Genomic DNA, 20,764 nt, shown 5'->3' on the forward strand with positions numbered 1-20,764 from the left:
TGGAATTGGATATATTCACGTACATGCCATTGATGTCATCCATCCGTACTTTACATATGTTGGATTTCCTGCTGCCAGCAGAGAGGAGTAGCTCTCAGATAAGCCAAAGGTATGGAAATGGAGAGCAGGATGTTCAAGTGGAATTAGGATTTCACCTTGGGGTGTGTTTGAGAGGCAGGAGAAAGGGCAGAGTGCATTCCCTCACACTGTGCCTGGCACAGCTGCTCCTCACTGTGCTGGTGGATTTTGGGCACAGGGAGAGGCTGCCCATCAGGGCTCCTGCGTTCCCCAGCAGTGTGGGAATGTGCCAGAGCACCCTCCTGGAGCAGGGAACTGAGTTAGGGACACCCAGGTCCCCCCTTGTGTCACCAGTTTGACCAGGAGATCGGGTAAAGGTTTGCCTCAGTTTCCTTTATTGCTGAAAGGAAGGGCTAAGATTTAATATTCCTCAAAGATTGATTCCTCAGGCTTTGCCAGACACTTTCACAGAATCTCAGAACCCTTGAGGTTGGAAAATCCTTCCAGGATCATCAAGTCCAACCTGTGCCCAATGCCCACCCTGAGCACTCAGTGCCACCTCCAGGGACGGGCACTGCAAACCCCCCTGGGCAGCCCCTTCCAGCCCTTTCCAGGAGGAAATTCCTGCTGATGTCCACCCTGAGCCTCCCCAGCCCAGCCTGAGGCCGTTCCCTCTCCTCCTGTCCCTGTTCCCTGGGACAAGATCCCAAATCCCCCCCGGCTGTCCCCTCCTGGCAGGGAGTTGTGCAGAGCCACAAATTCCCCCTGAGCCTCCTTTGCTCCAGGCTGAGCCCCTTCCCAGCTCCCTCAGCTCCTCACAGGACTCTCAGAGCAGTGCTCAGGAAAACAGGGGTGTTCTCCAAAACCTGGAGCCTTTCCTCTCTCTTCTTTCCCACATTGGGCACTCCCCATCTGTTTGAGAGGCTTGCAGGACGGAAGACACAAATCCTCCTTTTAATTACGTTGCACATTTATTGTCTCACCTCAGATTTTGTTAATCTCTCTCACAAATTTCGTTTACATAAGTGGAGTCTTTCAGCTTGAGCAGCTCCAGCACTTTCTCTTCTGATCCTGCAGATATCAGTCAGCTAAATAGAAAAGAGAGAAAAGCACAAGTGTCCTTAAATCTGGCATTCAGTCTTTCCAGAGCTTTATGTGTTGTTTCCTCCTCCTCAGCTCCCCAGCTGAAAGCTCGGAGGCAAACTGGGATGAGCACAGGCAGAGCAGAGTAATCCCAAGGGAGAGCAGGACCCCCTTTCCTGGGCTTAAACATCCCAGAAAAGGCCAAGGCACAGGGACAGCACCATCCCACCATCCCTCAACCTGCAGGCAGGAAGAGCTGCACAACAACCTGCCCCTGGATCTTTGCTGCTGCAATTCCCACACACCATTTCCCAAAGGAAAAGGAGGATTTGCAGCAAATTGCGGTGTAATTAAGTGGCAGTGTTAAGCCCCCGTGCAGGCAGCGAGGTGTTCCAAGCTGGCTGCACATGCTGAGCTGCCTCACAGGTACAGTTGCTGTTATAAGCTCTGCTGGAAATTGTTCCCTGGAGACTGAGGACTTTTTGGGAGGAGGAGGAGCAGGGAAGTGGCAAACAGAGTTGCTGGGAAGGGCTGTTCTGTTGCTTCCAGTCAATATCAGCTCTGGGCAGCACCTTACGAGGGAATAACCTTCCCAGAAAGGTGCACACGGGAACAGTTGGGATCTGAGGGCTCCACAAAGTGAGCAAACATGACACAAAAACCCTTCTGGGGAATATAAATATCTCTGTGCTGATGAGCTGGTGAGAAGAAGGAAAGGCAGAATTCCCAAGGCAGAAATCAACCCTCTGACAGTACCATCTGGGGTGTCCTGTAACAGCTCTGCCAGCAGTTTCTCCAGGACATCTTGGTATTTTTCCAGCTGCCTTGGGGTGAGCCAAGCTCTGACAGGAAGGGCTTGCTGTGGAGGAAACCAGAGAAGTCAGAACAAAAAGGTGAGGGGAGCAGAGGGAGGGAGGTTTGCTTTGACCCCGCTTGGACTGAGTTAGTGAAGGGTTTAGGATTTGGAGGGAAGAGGACAAGCCTCACATGGGGAAAAGCAACATTTTGAAGGCAACACACTCTTGAGTCGTTCAGAATGCTGTTGCATAACCCGTGGGCTGGCTCAGAAATCCAGATAAAGGCACCTCCTGGCAGCAGGGATGCAAAGAAAATAATTTCTGAACCCTCTAATCCTCCACTGTGTGGCACATCGACCCTTCCAGCCTGAGCTGCAGAGCTCCTGCCCTAGCAACAGCTGAGGCCGAGCTGTGGTCCTGCTCCAGCCTGCTGCACTTGGAGCCAGCTGTGCCTGAAGCAAAGAGCTCTGTGCTGGTGCTGCCAGCTGAGGGGATGTGCTGGCAATTTCACACTTTGAACTGGGCATTTTGCTGTTTAAATCCTGTTACCGAGTGCTGGTGCATCACGAGTGCGGGAGGAGTTGCACATTTAGCTGTGCCTTGGCCAAATTCCAGCCTGGCTGGTCCTGCTGTCTGTCCCATGGGGTCTGTCCCTGTTTAGGGGGATCTGCACCCTCCTTTTGCTGGCAGAGAATGGCCCAGCTCCCTGCAGGAGTGGCTGCCCACACAGTAGCTGAGTTTCCTGTGCTCAAGTGGCAAAGTACAATTTTCAGACTTGACTCGCCAGGTGAGTCTGCCTTTGAGGGTTTAGCCTGGCACTTCAATCCCTAAAATTGCCCATTTTCTGCTCTGTGTACAGACTTGGAGCCCAAGTTTTTAAATAAGGCCTCTCCAGTGCAGAGAACTGTGGGGTCAGAGGTGACACCGAGCAGGAGCTGAAGCAGAACTGGGAGTTCTGCCCTGCACCTTGCTGGGCTTCACTGCCTGGCAGAGACCTCAGGCTGTTCCCATCTTCCTCAGGGAAAAGCTGTTGGGTCTCAGGGGTGACCTGGCTGCTGAACGACCAAGATAACTTTGAGTGGAGCTAAAACTTCTCTCTGATGTAAGCAGGCAGGCTGGCAGAGGACATCTCTTGGACTCCTTGTCCCCTGCACGTCCTCTTGGGCTCCTCAGAGTCAAATGGCTCCACATACCTGGAGGGTCTTGGCTGCATTGACATCCACACCAGATTGCTCAGAGAAACCTTCCTCCTCCAGCTGCTGCAGCGAGCTCAGGGATTTCTTCTGCCCTGCCTTGTTCCTCTCCTTTTCCTGCAGCTTCGGGGCAGAGAGCAGAGGGGGCAGTCGGTGATGCTGGGATCAGCAGCAAACCCACTCCGTGCTGTCCCAACAGCCAGGAACCCACGGTGCTGGGCACAGAACCAGTGAGGAGGTGGAATCCTCCCGGGAAGGGCCCATCTGCTGTGCCCTGGGTGGCCTTTGGGGACTGAAATCCAGCAGTGCTGGGGGCGAGGTCAGGTTACGGGGCAGGGTGTGAAGGTCTGCAGTAAACAGGAGCCACGTGTGGTGGGGGAACCCTGTCAGGACACGGGAGCTGGCAGCACTGGGACCTTCCCACAGGAGCTGACAGCACTGGGACCTTCCCCAGCTGTCCCACAGAGCCTGGCCTGGGTCGGTGCTGGAGCACCGCAAGGAAATTGAGCCGAGGTCACGTTTTCCCAGCCTTTCTGCAGGTTTGTCATGTCAGCCCATCCCCATTTATTTAGGTGCCTTCAGGACCCTCTGGAAAAAGCCAAGGTGCTTTGGAATATGACAGACACATCAGGACACATCAAATATGTCACCGGCCATGCTCAGTGTCCAGCAGGTGAGGAACAGGGACAGATTTCCCCTTTGTTCATCCAGAAACTCCCAATCCCTGCTGTGGCAGACATGGTGCTACAAGGGCTGTGGGGTACAAACACAGCCCATGTGGGTCCCCGTCCTCCTCGAGGACTTTGCAGAATGTCTGTGCTCCCCACAAAAAGCAATTGTTATCCAGGGGTAGGTGTTGGAAATGGGATTTCTCCCGGAATCCAGGGGCTCGGCAGCGCGGGGGAAGCTCGCTGGGGCTGCGTTTCAGAAGCTGCCGTCTCTGAGCCTGCCTGACACCTTTCAACGGTATTTGTTTCACTTCAAAAGGAAAAACGTTCTCTCGGCACGTCCCAGAGGTGACAACCAGCCGGGGGATGGTTAATTATTTGTTGCAACAAAAGAGCCATCACTGAGCTGATGGGAGGCTGCAGCTGCTCTGGAAGAATTCCAGCACCAGGAAAGGGAAAGGACCCGCAGGGACTGCAGGTGACACCCCCACAGGTGTGGCACACCTTTGGTAGGGGGGTCCAGGCTCGTCCTTTCTAAATCACAACTTAAAAATTCCCTCTGCCTCCCCCCAGCGCCGTGGATTTTGGGAGAAGGAGATCAGGGTGTCTCCTGTTGATGGCGTGCCCTGCAGTTTGGAGAGTGAGGGCAGGAATAAACCTTTCCTGGTTTATTCATTCCAGAGGGGTTACCTGCATTTTCTGGAAGTCACTCTGGGTGAAAAAGGGCATGAAGCCTTGGGTCTGCTCAGCCAGCACGGACAGCAGGGACACCAGCAGCAAAGTGGCCACCACCTTCCTCGAAACCATCCTGAGAGCCTGCACAACACAGGGAAGGAGACACCGGGGCAGCAATGGAGGGGACGTGTGACCAGAAACGCTCTTGGCTCTGCACCAGCTGCAGCCCAGCTCGGCCCCAGCCCACCTGAGGGATATTTCCTCTTCCAGTTGCTCCTGAGCTGAGAATAGAAGTGCCTTGCCTGAGAATAGAAGTGCCTTGACTGACAATTCTCTTCTCAAAGCTGTTTGTGTAAACAGATTTGTTCTTGAGCAACATCTCCAGGGATTTCAAGCCCAGCCCTTCAGGACTGCTCAAGCCTCCCTGAGTCCTCGAGCCTCAGCCCTGCAGCTGTGTTGGTTTAAGACCTGAACACATCCAGAGCAAACCCATCAATCCCAGTGCCAGCACGGCAGACAGAGATGCTGCAAAGAGAAAACCCTTCAAACAGCTGGTTTTTTAATTTTTGTTTTGATTTTCCTCACCACTGGAAACCTTCCTGAGTGGAGTGGATCTCTTAAGAAGCCTCATTGAGTCCAAGGGAAATGGGGAAAGCATTTTCCAGCCCAGCTCTGTCTGAGCCTGCAATAAAGGGCTTTAAAAACCACCTCTGAAGTGATCTAACTGTGACTTCACGTCAGGAAAGGACTTATGTAAACATTGAATGTTCTCTTTAAATATTAAAATATTCTCTCTGGACAGACTTAATGAAGTCTGGTCCTACAGCTTAACTTCTCCACCTGATTGGAGCCTGATCCTTAATTAGTTTCAGCAACCTCTTGGTTTGGACATTATTGAGAAGACATTGTTAAGTTAGATTTGACTCCTGAATTAGATTTCCCATAAATATTAGCTGGTATTGAACCGAGGGCCAGTGGAAGTTAATAAATATTCCCTTTCCATAGCACCTGTCAGTCACGTCCTCCCCTCTCCCTTCCCTGGGCACTGGACTGGTGCCATCTCCCCCTGCCCACCCAGACTGGGCCACCAGAGCCACCTCCTGCCCTGGGACATCCCAGCGTGTCCCAGCCCTGTTTCCTGCAGGGATCCAGGCAGGAATTCTCAGGCTCTGCCCTTGCAATGCAACCTCAGCAGCATCAATCTTTGGTGCTTTTTCATTTGTTCTATCACTGCAGTAAATATATAAATAAATAAAATACTGCTGAATACAAAGAAAATTTACCCAGTCACTTCCTTCATCTCTTCTTGGCTAATCCCTTTGGGGAATTGATTCTCTCCTTCTTCTCCCAGAAAAACACCCACACAGACCTCTCCTCTCAGAAACAGCCCTGCTGAAAGCCTCCCTTGCTTGGCAAGCAGGACCCCCAGATCTCCAGCTCAGCACCTCTCCAGGCAGAGAGCACTTGGTGGATTTGCTTCCCAGCTCCAAAGGGAAAAGAAAAAAAGCAGAAGGATCCCGAGTTCAGCATCAGCACTGTGGGCACACAGGGCTGGGACAGCTCTGCTCACCCCCCAAAACCCAGTCAAGTGCCAGCGTGGGGGCAGAGGGGTGGGCAGCTGGCACAGTGACAGGACAGGAAAATCCTTTTCCAATCCAGGAAAATCTATTCCTGGCACTGGGACCTGTCTGAGGGTCATTTTCTGCCGGCTCAGAGGGCACCAGGGCTCCCCACCGCTCTGTGGCAGTGCCCAGTGTCTGCCAGGTGCCCACAGGAGGCAGAAGCTGCTGGAATCGGTGTTCCTGTGATGGGGATGAAGGAAAAGCACCTTCCCCCTTGTTTCAGCATCGATTTTGTTCCCTCCTCTTCCTCTGAGCTGGCTCTGCTGTGCCAAGACCTACCTGGGAGTGCAGCCACAGGACGCTGGAGGTCGGAGCTCTTCTCCCTCCTGTCACACCTGGATGCTCCTGCTGCTTCTCCTCCCTTTATAAACCCATCCAGGCACGGCAGCCACTCACCTGTGACCCTGTCCAGCTGCCTGGCCTGCATGGAAACGGCTTTCCCAGGCAGGGAATGTTGTCTGCACTGGAGTTTTCCGAGTTTCTCGTTTCCAGGCAGATCCCCTCTGCTCCCTCCCCAGGTCCTTCAGCTGTTCCTGCTGGTCCCACAGCTGAGGCAGATCAGTTGCTGCCTCAGTTTCTCCATCTAAGAGAAATTCCTCCCTCCTGGCTTGTGTTTCTAGACACCGAGCCTGCAGAATTCGTTTTTTAGGATGTGAATGTCCCAGCACTACGACACCTGTGTCAATTCTATTTCTACTGTAATTGCAAATCACAATAATATCAAAATTGCCACTTTGAGTCTTCAAGTGGCTCCTTCTCCCATCCTCACTGAGCCTGGCACTGATCCCCTTGGGAACACAAACCCTGCACTGTCATCCCTCTCCAGACAAACGAGGTGCTGAGAGGGGAGGGAATTGTGCAAGAACTCATCTGTGCCCTCCCGGGACCATCAGCCAGGAGCTGATGCCAGAGGATTTGGGATCAGGCCAGGCACATCCTGGTGCTGCTCCTGAGGGAGTCTGGGAGCAGCCAGGCGAGGAGCAGGAGGCAAAAACGAGCTGGGAATCCATGAAACCCTCCTGCATCCACGGGCTCCATGGGCTGGGAGAGAGGGGAGCATTCCTGCCTGCCCTGGAGGGATATCGGGAACAGCGATTGCCCAGCCCTGGAATGCCATTTGTCACCTGGGAATGTCACCTGGGAATGGCATTTGTCACCTGGGAATGGCATTTGTCACCTGGGAATGCCGTTTTCACCTGGCCCCATCGCAGCCAGTCAATAGGACACGGGCACAGCAGTGTCACCAGGGACCTGCTGCTGTCACAGCTGTCAATAACGCTCGATTTGGGACAGAGCCCTCCTGAAAAACCTCGTGTCCAACACTCAGGTGTTTCCCGGATCCCTGGGCATCCTCCCCAGCTTATCACCCCCTGGGCAGTGGAAAGCTCCCAGAGACTCCAGCACAGCTTTGCTCCCTGGAAACCTCCCTGGGAATGCGGCTGGGGGTGATGGAAAGGATGTCACCCACACGGCGTGGGGTGACCCCTCCCTTCCCTAAACAATTAGCACAAACCCCATCCAATTGCCATTTTAATTGACTTTTCCAGTCCTTTTCTTCGCATGGTTATGATGGATGCAGCTGACGAGTCAGCAGATGGTGCTGGGAAGTGACAAATTAGTTACCAAGAAAGGTCACTTTTCCAAAGCACTAAACTTCCCCGTGTCTTGTCCCACTGTCCCTCCAAGACGCGTCAGGCTGGCAGCTTTCCATCCAGCTGGGATGGAGCCTTCTGCCTGGGGAAGGACAACCTTCCAAATCAAAGAGAGGGATGAAAATTAATCATATCTGTATTAGCTGCATGCAGCCTGCCAGCTTCACCTCTTAATTATGCGAGACTGCTCCGACAGGAAGGAATCGTGGAGCTGAAAATAAAGGATGTGACTCCAGGTCTGGAAGTGCCAGGGCAGGTGGGAGCAACAGGCACCTCCTGCCTCTGGCTTGGCCCAGTCCATAAAAGCAGCTTTTGGCACATCCTGGCTGCAAAACAAGGATAAATGAAAATAAAAAATCCCAGCTGGAGGTCTCCCTGCCAGCGCTGTAATTCCAAAATTCCATCCTGCTGCATCCCTGGCACCGTTTGCAACCTGCAGCCCCCAGAACTCCCCTTTGGGCTGCGGTGCCAAGTGGCAGCAGAGGTTGGAGGCTCAACAGAAACACAATGTTCAAGACAGGTTTGAGTGCAGTTCTGCTTGTTCTGAAAGTGAAATGTTTGGCATAACTGGGAGTCATTTTCCCAGGAAACTGGCAGTGGAGTGCAGTCCATTGGGCCTGGCAGTGCCAAGGAACAAGGGGCAGAATGAGCTGCCTGTGCCAGCAGCACACCAGAGCCTCTCTGGAAACCAGCTCTGAGGTGACCTGTGCACCCCAAAACTGGGGAAATTCTGCCTGTTGCCTCAGTTTTCCATGAAGAATAAAAGAGAGGGAAAATGGTTTTCTGGACAGAGCCTGGATAGATTTGGCTTCTCTACAAGGACAGGCACTGACCAAAACATCCTATCCCATAACAATCCTCTTTCACTGGGATTAAAAAAATACCAAAACATTTTTAAAAATCCCTTTTTCTAATAAAATAAATGTCTGGGCTTATAAGAACTTTCTCTTCTCTCAAATAAGGAAAGAAATAAACAGGAGGAAAATGTTTCATTGCCTGGTTTCTCTACATTTTTGGTCACTCCTTTGCCACCCTCTCCCCGATCTGGAAGAAGCGAAGAGAGAAAGGAGAGGAGGTGAGAAAACACGATGGGATGCAGCTCAGCTGTTCCCATTTTGCTTTTCAAATCCGAGCCACCCGGTTTTCATTTGAGGGATCAGGAATATTTTTAGGAATGGTACAAAATGCAGCCTCACACCCAGGGAGGGGAGGTGACTGGTTTGTCCCGTGGGGCTGGGTGACATCCCTGGGCACCCCACTGTCCTTTTGGGGTGCTGTGACCCCAGGCAGGGGATGGGAGAGCCCAGCCAAGCTCAGAGGCAGGGAAATCACTCAGATTTCAGCTAAAGACATCCCTGCCCTGCTCCCAGGATGAAAATCCAGCCTGGGGCAGGTGGAGGGCTCAGGTAAGGCCGGGCTCGCTGCAGGCAGGTGGGAAAGGGGAGGAGGGAGAGAGATCCAAGCACCGGGATCTGCCCGTGCTCACCACGGACAGCGGCCACTCCTGGGCACATCGAGGGAAAGAGGGGCAGGGAAAGCAGCTGGGGGGAGAAAAGGAGGGAAAAAAAGAAGAGGAGGGAAAGAAAGGCAGGAAAAATAATTGGAGGGGAAGAAAAGGAGGGAAATAAGGGCAGGAAAAATAATTGGAGGGGAAGAAGAGAAGGGAAAACAAGTGGAGGGGAAGAAAAGGAGGGAAAGAAAGAAGAGGAGCACAAAGAAGGGCAGGAAAAACAACTGGGGGGAAAGAAAATGAGGGGAAAAAAGAGAGGGAAAGAAGGGCAGGGAAAACAAGTAGGGGGAGGATAAAAGGAGGGAAAGAAAAAAGAAGAAGGGAGGAAAGAAGAGCAGGGAAAACAAGCAGAAGGAAGAAGAAAAGAAAGAAAAGAGCAGGGAAAGAAGGGCGGGGAAAACAATTGTGGAGGAAGAAGAGGAGGGAAAAAAAGAGAGGGAAAGAAGAGCAGGGAAAATAATTATGGGGAGAATAAAAGGAGGGAAAGAAAGAAGAAAGGAGACAGAAGGGGTCCAGCATCGTTGTGCTCAGCAGTGCCAGCTGCCAGCAGATTTCCCAAGACTGGATGATGCCAGATTCCCAGGATTTATTGGTGCTCTCACTGGAGTCTCCCTGTTCATCCCAGCACCTCTCAGCAATCAGTGGCCATTTATCTGCCACAGAGGAGAAGGGTTCTGGCTCTCAAGGCACCAATTCATCCTGGGAGGAACAAGGAGGCAGAGCTGGATGGCTTCAGGGTGAAAAAGAGACTCATGTGGCAGGTCAATGAGCTCCTGGGCGAGGAATCCCAGGAACTGCAGCACATCCATCCCAGCTGGGATATGGCAAAAACAGAACAGAAAATTGTGACAGCAGCAGAAAGATCTGCAGAGCCTCGGGGCCTGTGCAGCCAGGCCTGATCCCAGCACAGGGCTCACTTTTGATAAAATGCCCGTTTAATCCGTGGATATTTTGCTTAGGCGTGGAACAGCAACCTCAGCGAAAGCCTCTCAACCACAAAGGCTTTAGAGGGCTAAACAGTAAAGACTGGGAATTAAGGAGAATAAATATTAATGAAAGGGGTGGGGAAATGCATCATTTCTCCAGACAACCCTGCTCCCCTGCACGGGGCTGTTGGGTTTTTGCTCCCTGGAGCAGGAGCTGCACGTGCTGGGATGGAGCTGCAGCACCAGCCACACAGAGCCCACATCCCATAGGAGAGGGAAAAGGGAGCAGATTGCCCAAAAAAGGGCCAGCATGGGATTCAACATTCATGGGATGCAGCAAACCCTGCACTGCTGTCAGTGGCTGTGGGTCAAGCCCAGAGTGGCACAGCCAGAGCTGTTACATAAAGGGATGGGGAGCAGCCAGGCCTGGGCTGGATGGAGGAAATGAATCCAATTACAGGATGAAGGGCACATTTGGTCTGGAGCAAATCCCTAAAAGGCTTTAAAGCAGGGACAGCAAGAATGAATCATGGTGCAGGACACGCGGCCACCACCGAGAGGAGCTGGGGCCTTGGAATGGGGCAGGAGGCAGGAATGGGGCTCTGCACCTGGCTGAGGGAGAAACACTGCCAGGATGAGGCTCTTCTGGGAGCTGGGACACCAGCTTGGCTGCTCCTGGGGGTGTTGGAGTGAGGAGCCAGCCCAGCCAGGCAGCAGGGAGCAGCCCTGCTGGAAAGAGGAAACAAGCACGCAACCCCCAAATTTCCTCCGTGCTGATTCCCATAAGATTATAACCCAGCTGCCCGTGTCACAGCAGGCTCCAGACTTCCACTGAGAAAACTAAGGGTTTGTATTAGAAAGAAAAAAAAAATAAAATAAATTGACCCAGTTATGACAAAACGAAGCAGCACGTTCACAGCATCGCTGTGGAAGCCCATGAGCAGTCACAACAAGGCCCTCGGGAGTAACAGGATTCCACTTCAAATGAGATTTACAAATTAAAAATAAAATAGCTGGATTATTTCTGAGTGCCTGAACCCCCTTTCCTGGCTGCTCAGCCAGCCCCAAGTGGACACTGGACACTGCAGGGCGGGGGGTGCTGTGCCTGTGCATCCCTCGGGAATTTGGGAAAAGCCTTTCCTTTGCCTCTCTGAGTTTGCAGTCAGGCACCTGCCCCATGTCAGGCAAAGGAGGAGAGCTGGACACAGATCCCTGGTAACTCCCGTGGTAACTCCTGTCCAGCCCCTCAGAGAGCCCAGAAACCAGACCAAAATCCTGACTGGTTCCAGTTTGCCAGGCAGGGAGATCAGAGTGGTGTTTTTGCTGTCACCCCTGGCAGAGCTCGACTTGCTATGGGCACAGCCATGGGAGCTCTGCCAGAGCTGCTGGGATCTGCTGGAGCTGCCAGGATCTTCTGGAGCTGATGGGATCTACTGGAGCTGATGGGATCTGCTGGATTTGCTGGGATCTGCTGGAGCTGCCGCGATCTTCCAGAGCTGTTGGGATCTGCCAGCTGTGCCAGGATCTGATGGAGCTGATGAGATCTGCTGGCTGTGCTGGGATCTGCCAGAGCTTTTGGGATCTGCTGGCTTTGCTGGGTTCTGCTGGCTGTGCCAGCTGCTCCTCGCCTGGGGCCGGGGGAATGTCTTGCACACCTGCCCACTCTGCCACAGCCCCGGGTTGTCACCGAGGGAGAAGCGTTGACAGCACCACACGGAGCGGAGCAGGCTCGCAGCTGAGCCGGGATTGCTCAGCTCCTTGGCAGGGAAATGACAGGGCCCAAAGAGTGCCTGTCTCTGCAAGGAAATCCTGCAGAGCTTGGAGAGACGTTACCTGGATCAGCAGCGGGAGGAAAAGGCTGGGAGCTGACAGAGCGTGCAAATATCAGGGGAAGATATGTGGGGGAGCTCTCCCCACATCCCAGCTGCTTTATGGCTTGGGGGAAGAGCCTGAGCAGGATGGAGATGGAGAACCTGCCTGGAAAATGGGAGCTGAGGTCCCTCCTGCTCAAATTTTGTTCATGAAAGACAAAAGACAGCCTGCTGTGCACTCTTATTTTTTGAGACAAAAGCAAACTCACCTCCCCGTGCACCCCCAGCCCCTGCCCTGGGTGGGTGCCCAGGGCATGGCCACAGAGCCACAGAGCCACCAGCCATGGCCAGGTAATCCCTGCTGGGGGAGGACCGGCCTAGCAAACCCAATTGTAAATACATCAGTGTCCTCCTTCTCCCTGCCACCCGTTTAAATCTATTTGATCCACTCTAATGGATTGATCTACAAGTTTGTGCACACACATCCTGCTTTGGACGGGCGGCTGGCAGCGCCTCGCCCATCACGGCCTGTCAGCTCCACTCAGCCTCACCTCCAGCGCAGAGCGAATCCAATTACAGGATAAAGGGTTTTCTTCCCCTCCATATGGTCTCTATAACGCCGTGGCTTTATCTTGCCTTAACCCCTTTCCTGGTGAGGGAGCTCACAAGCCCGGCCTAAGTGGCTCAGCGCCGCGGCCCTGGGTGGCTGCTATGTGATACAGGGTCTTCCCAGGGCACCCAGGAAGACCCTGTATCACATTCCTCCCTCTTTCCCTGCCCGCTGGGGAAGAAGGAGCCCCCACGGGAGGGAGATTCAGGGCAGCACTGGTTATAAAACCAGCCAGAGGCACAGGAGTGAGCTCAGCCGTGCAGAGCTGTGCTCACAGCCGGGGTTCACGGGGCCCTGCGTCAGCCCAGCACCAGGAGCTCAGCACAGATGTTCCCTTCATGACTGATTTGTTGTGCTCCTGCATTTCCCTCCACCTTGCTCTGCCAGGTGTTCCCTGGGTACCCCTTGCCTGTGGTTTCTATGCCCAGCAGGGCAGGGGATGGGCACCACAAAGGGCTCCAGGAGCCCCCTCCCCGTGTGAGCTCTGCCTGTCGCTGATCCCTGCGAACCAGGCGTGTCGGCTCTGTGCAAGCCGGTTATTTGATTATAATTATCATCCCTTGCTTTACACAGGACATGAAAGCCCAGAGCAGCTCAGGGCCCCGTCACGCCGCGCGCCAACAAACAATGAGCGAGAGACAATCCCAGCTCAAAGCAGGAAAACCTGCAAGGGGCAAGAAAAGCCTTTTCTTGGGGACAAACACAGAGCAGCAAAGCTCTCCTCCCGCATTAGGCAGGGTCTGGAATTTGCTGCTGTTGTAGAGTCAGCACAGAAAACAACCAGGAGCTCTCCTGGAGAGAGAGCAGCTCATAAACTTTCCCTGCTAAGAGACAGCAAACGAAAGCCATCTCAGTGACAGGGCTGCAGCAGGAGCTGAGGTTGCATTCAGGACACGTCCTGGAGGGACCAGCCACCCTCAGCGGTGTCATTTCCCTGCTCTGGGTTGACTCGAGGCCTTGGCCATTGCTCCGGCTGTGCTGACCTGCCCAGAGCTCTAAATCCACCAGCCCCGAGGCAGTGACCCCAGGGGACAGGTCCATGAGGACAGCTGGGAGGGGACAGCCCTCTTCCAAAGCACAGGTGGCTCAGGCTTACCTGCTCCACAGGCAGCTCCCAAAAAAAGGGGAAGGGCCTGGTCCAGGTCGATTGAAACCCTCTCAGTCCAGTTGTCCCTTTGAAAGGGGTCTGGGGACCACCCCTGGAGCCAAATCTCCACGTTCAGCTGCCAGGGTGAGTGGAGAGGGTCTGCTGCGCCAGGAAAGGTCCCTCTCCCAAAAAAGTGCAGCTGAGTGTTCCCCCAGCGCCCAGACTCAGTGTCCCTCTTCCCTCACAGCTTCCTTTGCACCACTCTTTGCTTTAGAAGAGGGCAGGACACTCCAGAGGGGTGCCAGGAAGGGATGGGAGGTGACAATTAACTTTCCCTTGGGGTACCTGTGTCCACATGCAAAGCCTTGGAGAAGAACCAGAACTCTGGGATGCTGCTGGCACTGGCAGCGAGGCCTGAATGTTTTTGAAGTGAAATCTTGGAGCTGAAGATTTGCTTTCTCTTTTGAAGGTGGGCAACCACAGTGAAATACTGGAGCTGGAGGGAGTTGCTTTCCCCCATGGGAGCTGGGAGGTGCACACTGGAATTGAGATGGATGCACAGCTGGTTTTGTGGATTAGAATTTCTGCGATCTCCTTTGATATTCACCTCACTCTGCAACAATGTGCCAAATTGTATATCTGGAGCCTGACTGTGGCCAGGAGAGGCAGGAAATTCCTCCAGGGAAAGCTCTGTGAGAAGCAGGGCCATGGGACTCCTCCACCTGCCCCTCATCCCCTCAAGCAAGACCTGGACCAGGAATTTGGTGCCTGATGGTTTCATGGTGTGACAATTCCAAGAGGCACATCCCTCCCGTGGGGAGCCCTCCTCCCAGGGCACCTGAGGCTGGCCTGACCCACTTCCCTGCACCACGTCCTACTTCTGCACCCACTGGCTCAGGAATTAGGACACCATCCATGCCAACACCCCTTTAGCCTTCCGCTCCCAGCCTCCAGCTCGGGACGCTCCGGGCGTGCAGGAGCCCTCATTCATCCCACGGGACAACGGTGATTTTTCCATGGGCCCTGCCTTGAGGAGGCCCAGCTTACCTCGTTATCCGATCAGCTCCCTTAACGCCCCACATCCCCAGGATTAATGGCAGAGCTTCCCTAAGGCGCCTTAGGCAGGTCCCCTGGAGAAGGAGCACCCATGACCCAGAAGGAAGAAATGGGGAAGCAGAACTTGGATGAGATGGAGCGTCGGCACTGGCCCTGCTGGGAATGGTTTCCCAGGCTCGTGTGTGCTGGGATGGAGATCCCACACTCCGTGCTGGGAGCCTGGGAGAAGCTCCCTTCCATCCCTCTGGCTCTCCCATAGAGAGAGGGGGAGAGATGGAAGGGAGCTTTTCCCTTTTCCAGGCTGTGCTGGTCTCTCCACACTCTCTGCAGGGAATTCAGGACATCTTTGCTCTCCTTTGCCCTGTGGCACAACCAGGGGTGTGATCAGGGTCACGCAGCCAAGAGCCCTGCCCCAAAATGCTACATTTACCAAAAAATTACCAACTTCATTACCTTTGGGACAGGAAGTGGCTTCCCCTCCTACTTTGCCCAGCTCCAGGCCCTTGGCTGTGCCAGCAGAGCCTGGATTTGGGATGCAGACCCCAGCAGTCCCCACACAGAGCCAAGCACCTGAAACAGAGCCCAGCCAACAGCTCAGACCCGCAAAGCTCAGCCCAGTCTTCCCCCAGTGACCTCCCCAAGGTCAGTGGGGCAGAGCTGGCCACTCCCCACTCCCCAAGTGGTCTCACGGGGTCCTTCAGCCACCCAGGGACACCCCAAACCTGTGACACACTGTGGACCCCAGAACAGCCCATTTTCACATCGGCCACTCCCAAACTCCCCCTGCTCCTCCCACCTTTGCCCCTCTTCCCAAGCGCTCCCCACCCCATCCCTTCCTGCCCCCAACACCTTAAACAACATTAAACACTTAATGGCAATTAATACGCTTTAATGCAGGTTTTGGGGCCAACTGGCTGCTTAGAGGGTGCTTAAACCATCAACCCCTCTCAATCCCGTTGCCCTTGTCACACAAAGTTAGCCGAGCCCCTCGTCAGCCTCCCCCCTCCCTCGAGGAGGCCGGAGGGTATAAAACCACCCCGGGGCGCGGCACCGCCAGCCCCCGGCGCGGCGCAGGCCAGGGCAGCACCTCCATCCCCTCAACTTCTGCTGCTCCTTGTAATTCATTCATCTTTTAGGTTGGAGGGGAACCCTCTCACCGCGCACTTTCCGCGTTGGGAGGGGGTGGGACTTCCCTTTTTTTAATTTATCAGGGTGGGAACGCAATTCCTTGCAGAAAACCCCTCCGGCAGAGCAGCTCCCGTAGCGAGGGCAGCATGAACGGGACGGAGGGGATCAATTTTTACGTGCCTATGTCCAACAAGACGGGGGTGGTGCGGAGCCCCTTCGAGTACCCGCAGTACTACCTGGCCGAGCCCTGGAAATACCGCCTCGTGTGCTGCTACATCTTCTTCCTCATCTCCACCGGCTTCCCCATCAACTTCCTCACCCTCCTGGTCACCTTCAAGCACAAGAAGCTGCGGCAGCCCCTCAACTACATCCTGGTCAACCTGGCGGTGGCTGACCTGTGCATGGCCTGCTTTGGTTTCACCGTCACCTTCTACACCGCCTGGAACGGCTACTTCGTGTTCGGCCCCATCGGCTGCGCCGTGGAGGGATTCTTTGCCACCCTGGGAGGTAAGGGATGGCAGTGGGGGCTTGGGGCTTCCTTCTCCAGGGCTTTGGGAGTCCGGTTCCTTCCCTTCATGGCACTGTTGGGGTGTGCAGCCTTGTTCCCCTGACCTGTGCTTAAATTGGGGGAGGAAAAGAGATTTCTGCGTGTTTGACTTCGATAGCAAGGAGCCTCCATGGCATGGTGGGAGGGAAAGGAAGCCTGGGAAGGGATCCTTGTTTGCAGGATCCAGGCTGGGGCCACCTGGCCCTGCTGGTCACTGGGGGTGTGATGCCAAGGTGGTTACCAGAGATGACCACAGCGTGTTCCCAAATCAACGCCAAGCAGCTCGGACCAAGAACAGGCTTGGACTTGACCACCATAGAGGTCTTTTCCCAACCTTCACGATTCCATGATTATTCCTTTGCCCAAGGGCTTCCCTTTTTGGGGAAATTGAGGGTTTAGAAGGGGAAGAGAAATCCCTCAGGAAGGGAACTCCACAGAAGAGCTAGAGGTGTGGAGAGATGAGAGGGCTCAGAGCTTACCCAGGGGCAAAAGGAAGGTGAGGAGGACCTAGGCTGCTTCCCAGGTTCCTCAAGGGTGGCTCAGCTCTGTCCCAGCTGCACTAGATTTGGGTGCCCTTGGGATTTTCCTTGAGGCATTTCTCAGGGACACACACGAGTGCTGCCAACACTTTGCCCTGCAGAAAAACAGGGAGAATTCACACAGCAGCCGGAGCCCACACAGCCAGCCCTGCCCACGCCACACCTCGTGATGGATCTGACAGCCACCAGGCCTTGTTGGAGAGACCCAGAGCCGCCACAGGGGCTTTGCTTTCCTTCTCCTAAACGGTGCCGTTTCCCACAGTGATGCTGCTCTGGAAATACACATTTTAAAAATACGGATATTCTGCCAAAGGCACAGCTGAATGCCCTGATCCAAGCCAAGGAACGAGGAAAGGCTTGGTTTTGGGGTCAGAAGATCCCAAAGTCTGCTCAGTGAGCCTTGGGCAGCATTATTTTGCCTTTCCAATGTTTGTGCCTCCCAGAGGAGGAGGAGGAGGCTCCTGTTCCCAGGGAAGGAAGTTGGCTGGGAAGCAGCGGCTGTGTGAGCAGCAGGTCCCCAGCGAATCCCAGCACAGGGTGTCGTTATCAGCAGCTTATCACAGCTGGGGGCATTAGCAGGCTTACAGCACCGACTAAACGCTCCCAAATCCCCTGAAGTTTAATTATCCCTCATAAATACATGTGCACGTTTCCCACCCACACAGTCCCCCCCTCCCCGCAGCTCCCCTGATCCAGCGCCAGCAGAAGGCTCGTGAAATGCACATTTAAAGGAATCAACAGGTTTGGAGGCATCTGGCAGCACTGCCAGGAATTGTGCTTCCCCACGCCCAGGTGGGATTCACTCCCTTGGTTTTTAATTTATTAAACCCTTCCACTCCCAGCATCCCCTCAGCTCCTAGAGCTTCTGCACATTACAGATGGAGGATTCCCAGTTTTCTAGCAAGATGCTGCTTATCCCACGCTGATCCCCACCTCCCTCTGCTCTCCTCTGGAAGCACCAAGGGAAGGTGGAGCCCAGAGGGGCCCTGACCACTCCGTGGGCTCTCCCTCTGCTCTCTGCAGGCCAGGTCGCCCTGTGGTCCCTGGTTGTCCTGGCCATCGAGCGCTACATCGTCATCTGCAAGCCCATGGGCAACTTCCGCTTCTCCGCCAGCCACGCCATGATGGGCATCGCCTTCACCTGGGTCATGGCCATTTCCTGCGCCGCCCCGCCGCTCTTCGGCTGGTCCAGGTGAGCCCCGGGATCCCCAGCAGCCCCCGGATCCCTCCATCCCTGCAGGGAGAGCAGGTGGCTCCCGGCAGGGAAGTGCTTGGCCTCGGAGGAGGGAAATGAATGTCTCGTTCCCATGGGAGGGAGGGAGTGTCACAATAAGGTGACACTGCATGCTTGAGTGCACCCAAACCACGTGTACCACCCTTCCAGCATCCCCCATCCTCAGGGAATTCCATCCCTGTTGCCCCCAAGGAGGGTCCCGGAGCAGATTCCGACCTTTCTCCCTGCCAGGTACATCCCAGAGGGGATGCAGTGCTCCTGCGGGCCTGACTACTACACCCACAACCCCGACTTCCACAACGAGTCCTACGTGCTCTACATGTTCGTCATCCACTTCATCATCCCCGTCGTCATCATCTTCTTCTCCTACGGGCGCCTCGTTTGCAAAGTCCGCGAGGTAACGGCCGGCGGGGACTGACGGGGACAGGGGGTGGCTTGGGCAGGACGGGGGACGTGGGCTGGGGGTGGAAAGCTGCCCCTCACCACCCTCTGTGTGCACAGGCAGCTGCCCAGCAGCAGGAATCGGCCACCACGCAGAAGGCGGAGAAGGAGGTGACGCGGATGGTGATCCTCATGGTGCTGGGCTTCATGCTGGCCTGGACGCCCTACGCCGTGGTGGCGTTCTGGATCTTCACCAACAAGGGCGCCGACTTCACGGCCACGCTGATGGCAGTGCCTGCCTTCTTCTCCAAGAGCTCCTCCCTCTACAACCCCATCATCTACGTGCTCATGAACAAACAGGTGAGACACCCTGGGGCTGGGGGCTCCACGGGCACGTTGCTCCTTCCCAGAAGGGGTTGGACCTCAGTTCATCCAGGGTCTCCTGATCCTGTAGCACGTCCCTGCTATCCCCCAGTGCCACCATTGTCATTTCTGTCCCCTCCCCAGTTCCGTAACTGCATGATCACCACAATCTGCTGCGGCAAGAACCCCTTTGGGGATGAAGAAACCTCCTCCACCGTATCCCAGAGCAAGACCGAGGTCTCCTCCGTCTCCTCCAGCCAAGTATCACCTGCATAGAGCATGGACAGTTTGAACTGGGGTGACCAGCCGAGCTCGGGGACCCAGACAGACGCCCCACAGCCGTTCCCTCGTGCCCCGGCCCCCTCCCCTGCAGGGGAATTTAGCTGTGCCCGTCCTGCTGTAGCTGTGCAGACCCCACCCCACACATCCACGGGGACCCACACGTGGCGCTCTGAGCTCTGCCACTCCGAGCCTGGGGAGCCCAGAGCTGTGGCCCAGCTCCCAGGAGCACGTCACCTCTGGGGGACTGTCCCCACCTGTCCCCATCGAGTTCAAACAGCTGCAGTTGATGGGGACCCCAAACCTTTTCCTGCCTGAATCCCGCTCCCCGCCAGCATCGCCCTTCCCTGGGCTCCCGGGAGCATCCAGGAGCATCCAGGCTCATTTGCAAAAATCTAAATATTCTGGCAAAGCCCCAGGAGCAGGACCCGTGGCTGGGGTGGCCCCACCTGCCCCTCCCCACGGCCTGAGCCTGGGGCTCTCTGGAGCCATGCTCCCACTGGGATTCCCACCAGGAATCGATTCCTGCAGCCTCTATAAATCAATATAACAAACGGAGCCACGAGCGGGCTCCGCTTCCAGCCCAGCTCCCTCTCTCCCCAAGACAACACTGTAGATACATTTTTTTTTGTCTTGGAACCTGTAAATATTTGCTCACGTCCTTTGAAATCTCTATCCCTCTCGGCTCTTTCCTTTCTCCTCCTCTTCCCCACTCTGAAGCAGGGAAATTCCCCTTCCACCTCTGCTCTGGCTGGACAGGCACGGCCACCCTTGGAGGGTGGGGCCGGGACCCGAGTGCTTTCCTGTACATATTTTATAAATAAATAATCTCATGGCAGCACAAGGACGTCTGCAGTCAAGGAGTAGGGATTTAAAAAAAATAAGAAATAAACAGAAGCAGCACAGAGAAAATACAGATGCTCAGTGCTTGTCCTTTCTCTTGGGCTGTGGGGACAAGATGCTGGTGGCCAGCTGGGGGAACACCATGCTGCTCTTGGAGACACAAGCCTGCAGCTGTCCCAAAAGCCATGGGAAGGGAGATCTGTGGGTGACACCATCCCCACGAGGTGACAGCCCCATTAGCTGGAGCACCAAAGGTGTTTAGAGGCAAAAAGAGACACACAGGGCACAGCCCTCGCTGCCCAGCCCCAGGGTTTTTGTGCTTTAATATTTCCCCATGTAGCCTTAAATAAAGCTTCAGCTGAGAGCTTCTCACGGAGTTCAAGTTCCCCTTCCTGCGGGGCCCTTCCAGGCAGCGTGGTGCCAGAATTGGCAGAATCAGGGAAAAATTGTTCCCTGTGTCAGTGAATTCATTCAGGAGCGGCCGGAGAGCGATCCCAGGGGCAGAACCTCGCCCTCCTCCCCTCCCTGCTCAGCTCACACCTCCCCTCTCTGGTTTTTCCTCCTGTTTGGGTCCAAAGCCATCAAAACCAGCAGGAAGTCCCAGACTCATCCCTGCCGTGGGAAGGAAGGGGTAGGAGGCACTTTTTGCCCCAAAACACCAGGCCTGGGAGGGGAAGGATGAGCCCCAGCTCTCCAGGCACCCTCCTGTCTCTGCACCCACCCAAATTCGGGGCTCCTGGCC

The 20,764-nt window shown here is 54.9% G+C and overlaps 2 protein-coding genes and 1 long non-coding RNA gene across 3 annotated transcripts; 2 read left to right on the plus strand and 1 right to left on the minus strand.

The window, feature by feature from the left end:
• Positions 1-970: 970 nt before the first annotated feature.
• Positions 971-6,469, minus strand: LOC120495893 (promotilin-like). Its single transcript, XM_039695831.1, has 5 exons — positions 6,336-6,469; positions 4,450-4,575; positions 3,092-3,214; positions 1,858-1,960; positions 971-1,106 (listed from the first exon to the last, which is right to left on the minus strand). Exons 2-5 carry the CDS (start codon positions 4,564-4,566, stop codon positions 1,099-1,101), a joined length of 351 nt encoding a protein of 116 aa, XP_039551765.1. The 5' UTR covers positions 4,567-4,575; positions 6,336-6,469; the 3' UTR covers positions 971-1,098.
• On the plus strand, positions 1,916-4,572 carry LOC120495894. Its single transcript, XR_005626173.1, has 3 exons — positions 1,916-1,994; positions 3,664-3,764; positions 4,441-4,572. It is a non-coding gene; the product is annotated as an uncharacterized LOC120495894 (long non-coding RNA).
• A 9,491-nt stretch (positions 6,470-15,960) lies between the features above and the next one.
• Positions 15,961-19,476, plus strand: LOC120495872 (green-sensitive opsin). The gene is made up of 5 exons (XM_039695797.1): positions 15,961-16,343; positions 17,946-18,114; positions 18,388-18,553; positions 18,658-18,897; positions 19,045-19,476. The coding sequence occupies exons 1-5, from the start codon at positions 15,983-15,985 to the stop codon at positions 19,174-19,176; spliced, it is 1,068 nt and encodes a 355-aa protein (XP_039551731.1). The 5' UTR covers positions 15,961-15,982; the 3' UTR covers positions 19,177-19,476.
• Positions 19,477-20,764: the final 1,288 nt, after the last annotated feature.

The sequence above is a fragment of the Passer montanus genome, unplaced genomic scaffold, assembly GCF_014805655.1.
Source record: "Passer montanus isolate IOZ18808 unplaced genomic scaffold, ASM1480565v1 scaffold93, whole genome shotgun sequence".
Taxonomy (NCBI): domain Eukaryota; kingdom Metazoa; phylum Chordata; class Aves; order Passeriformes; family Passeridae; genus Passer; species Passer montanus.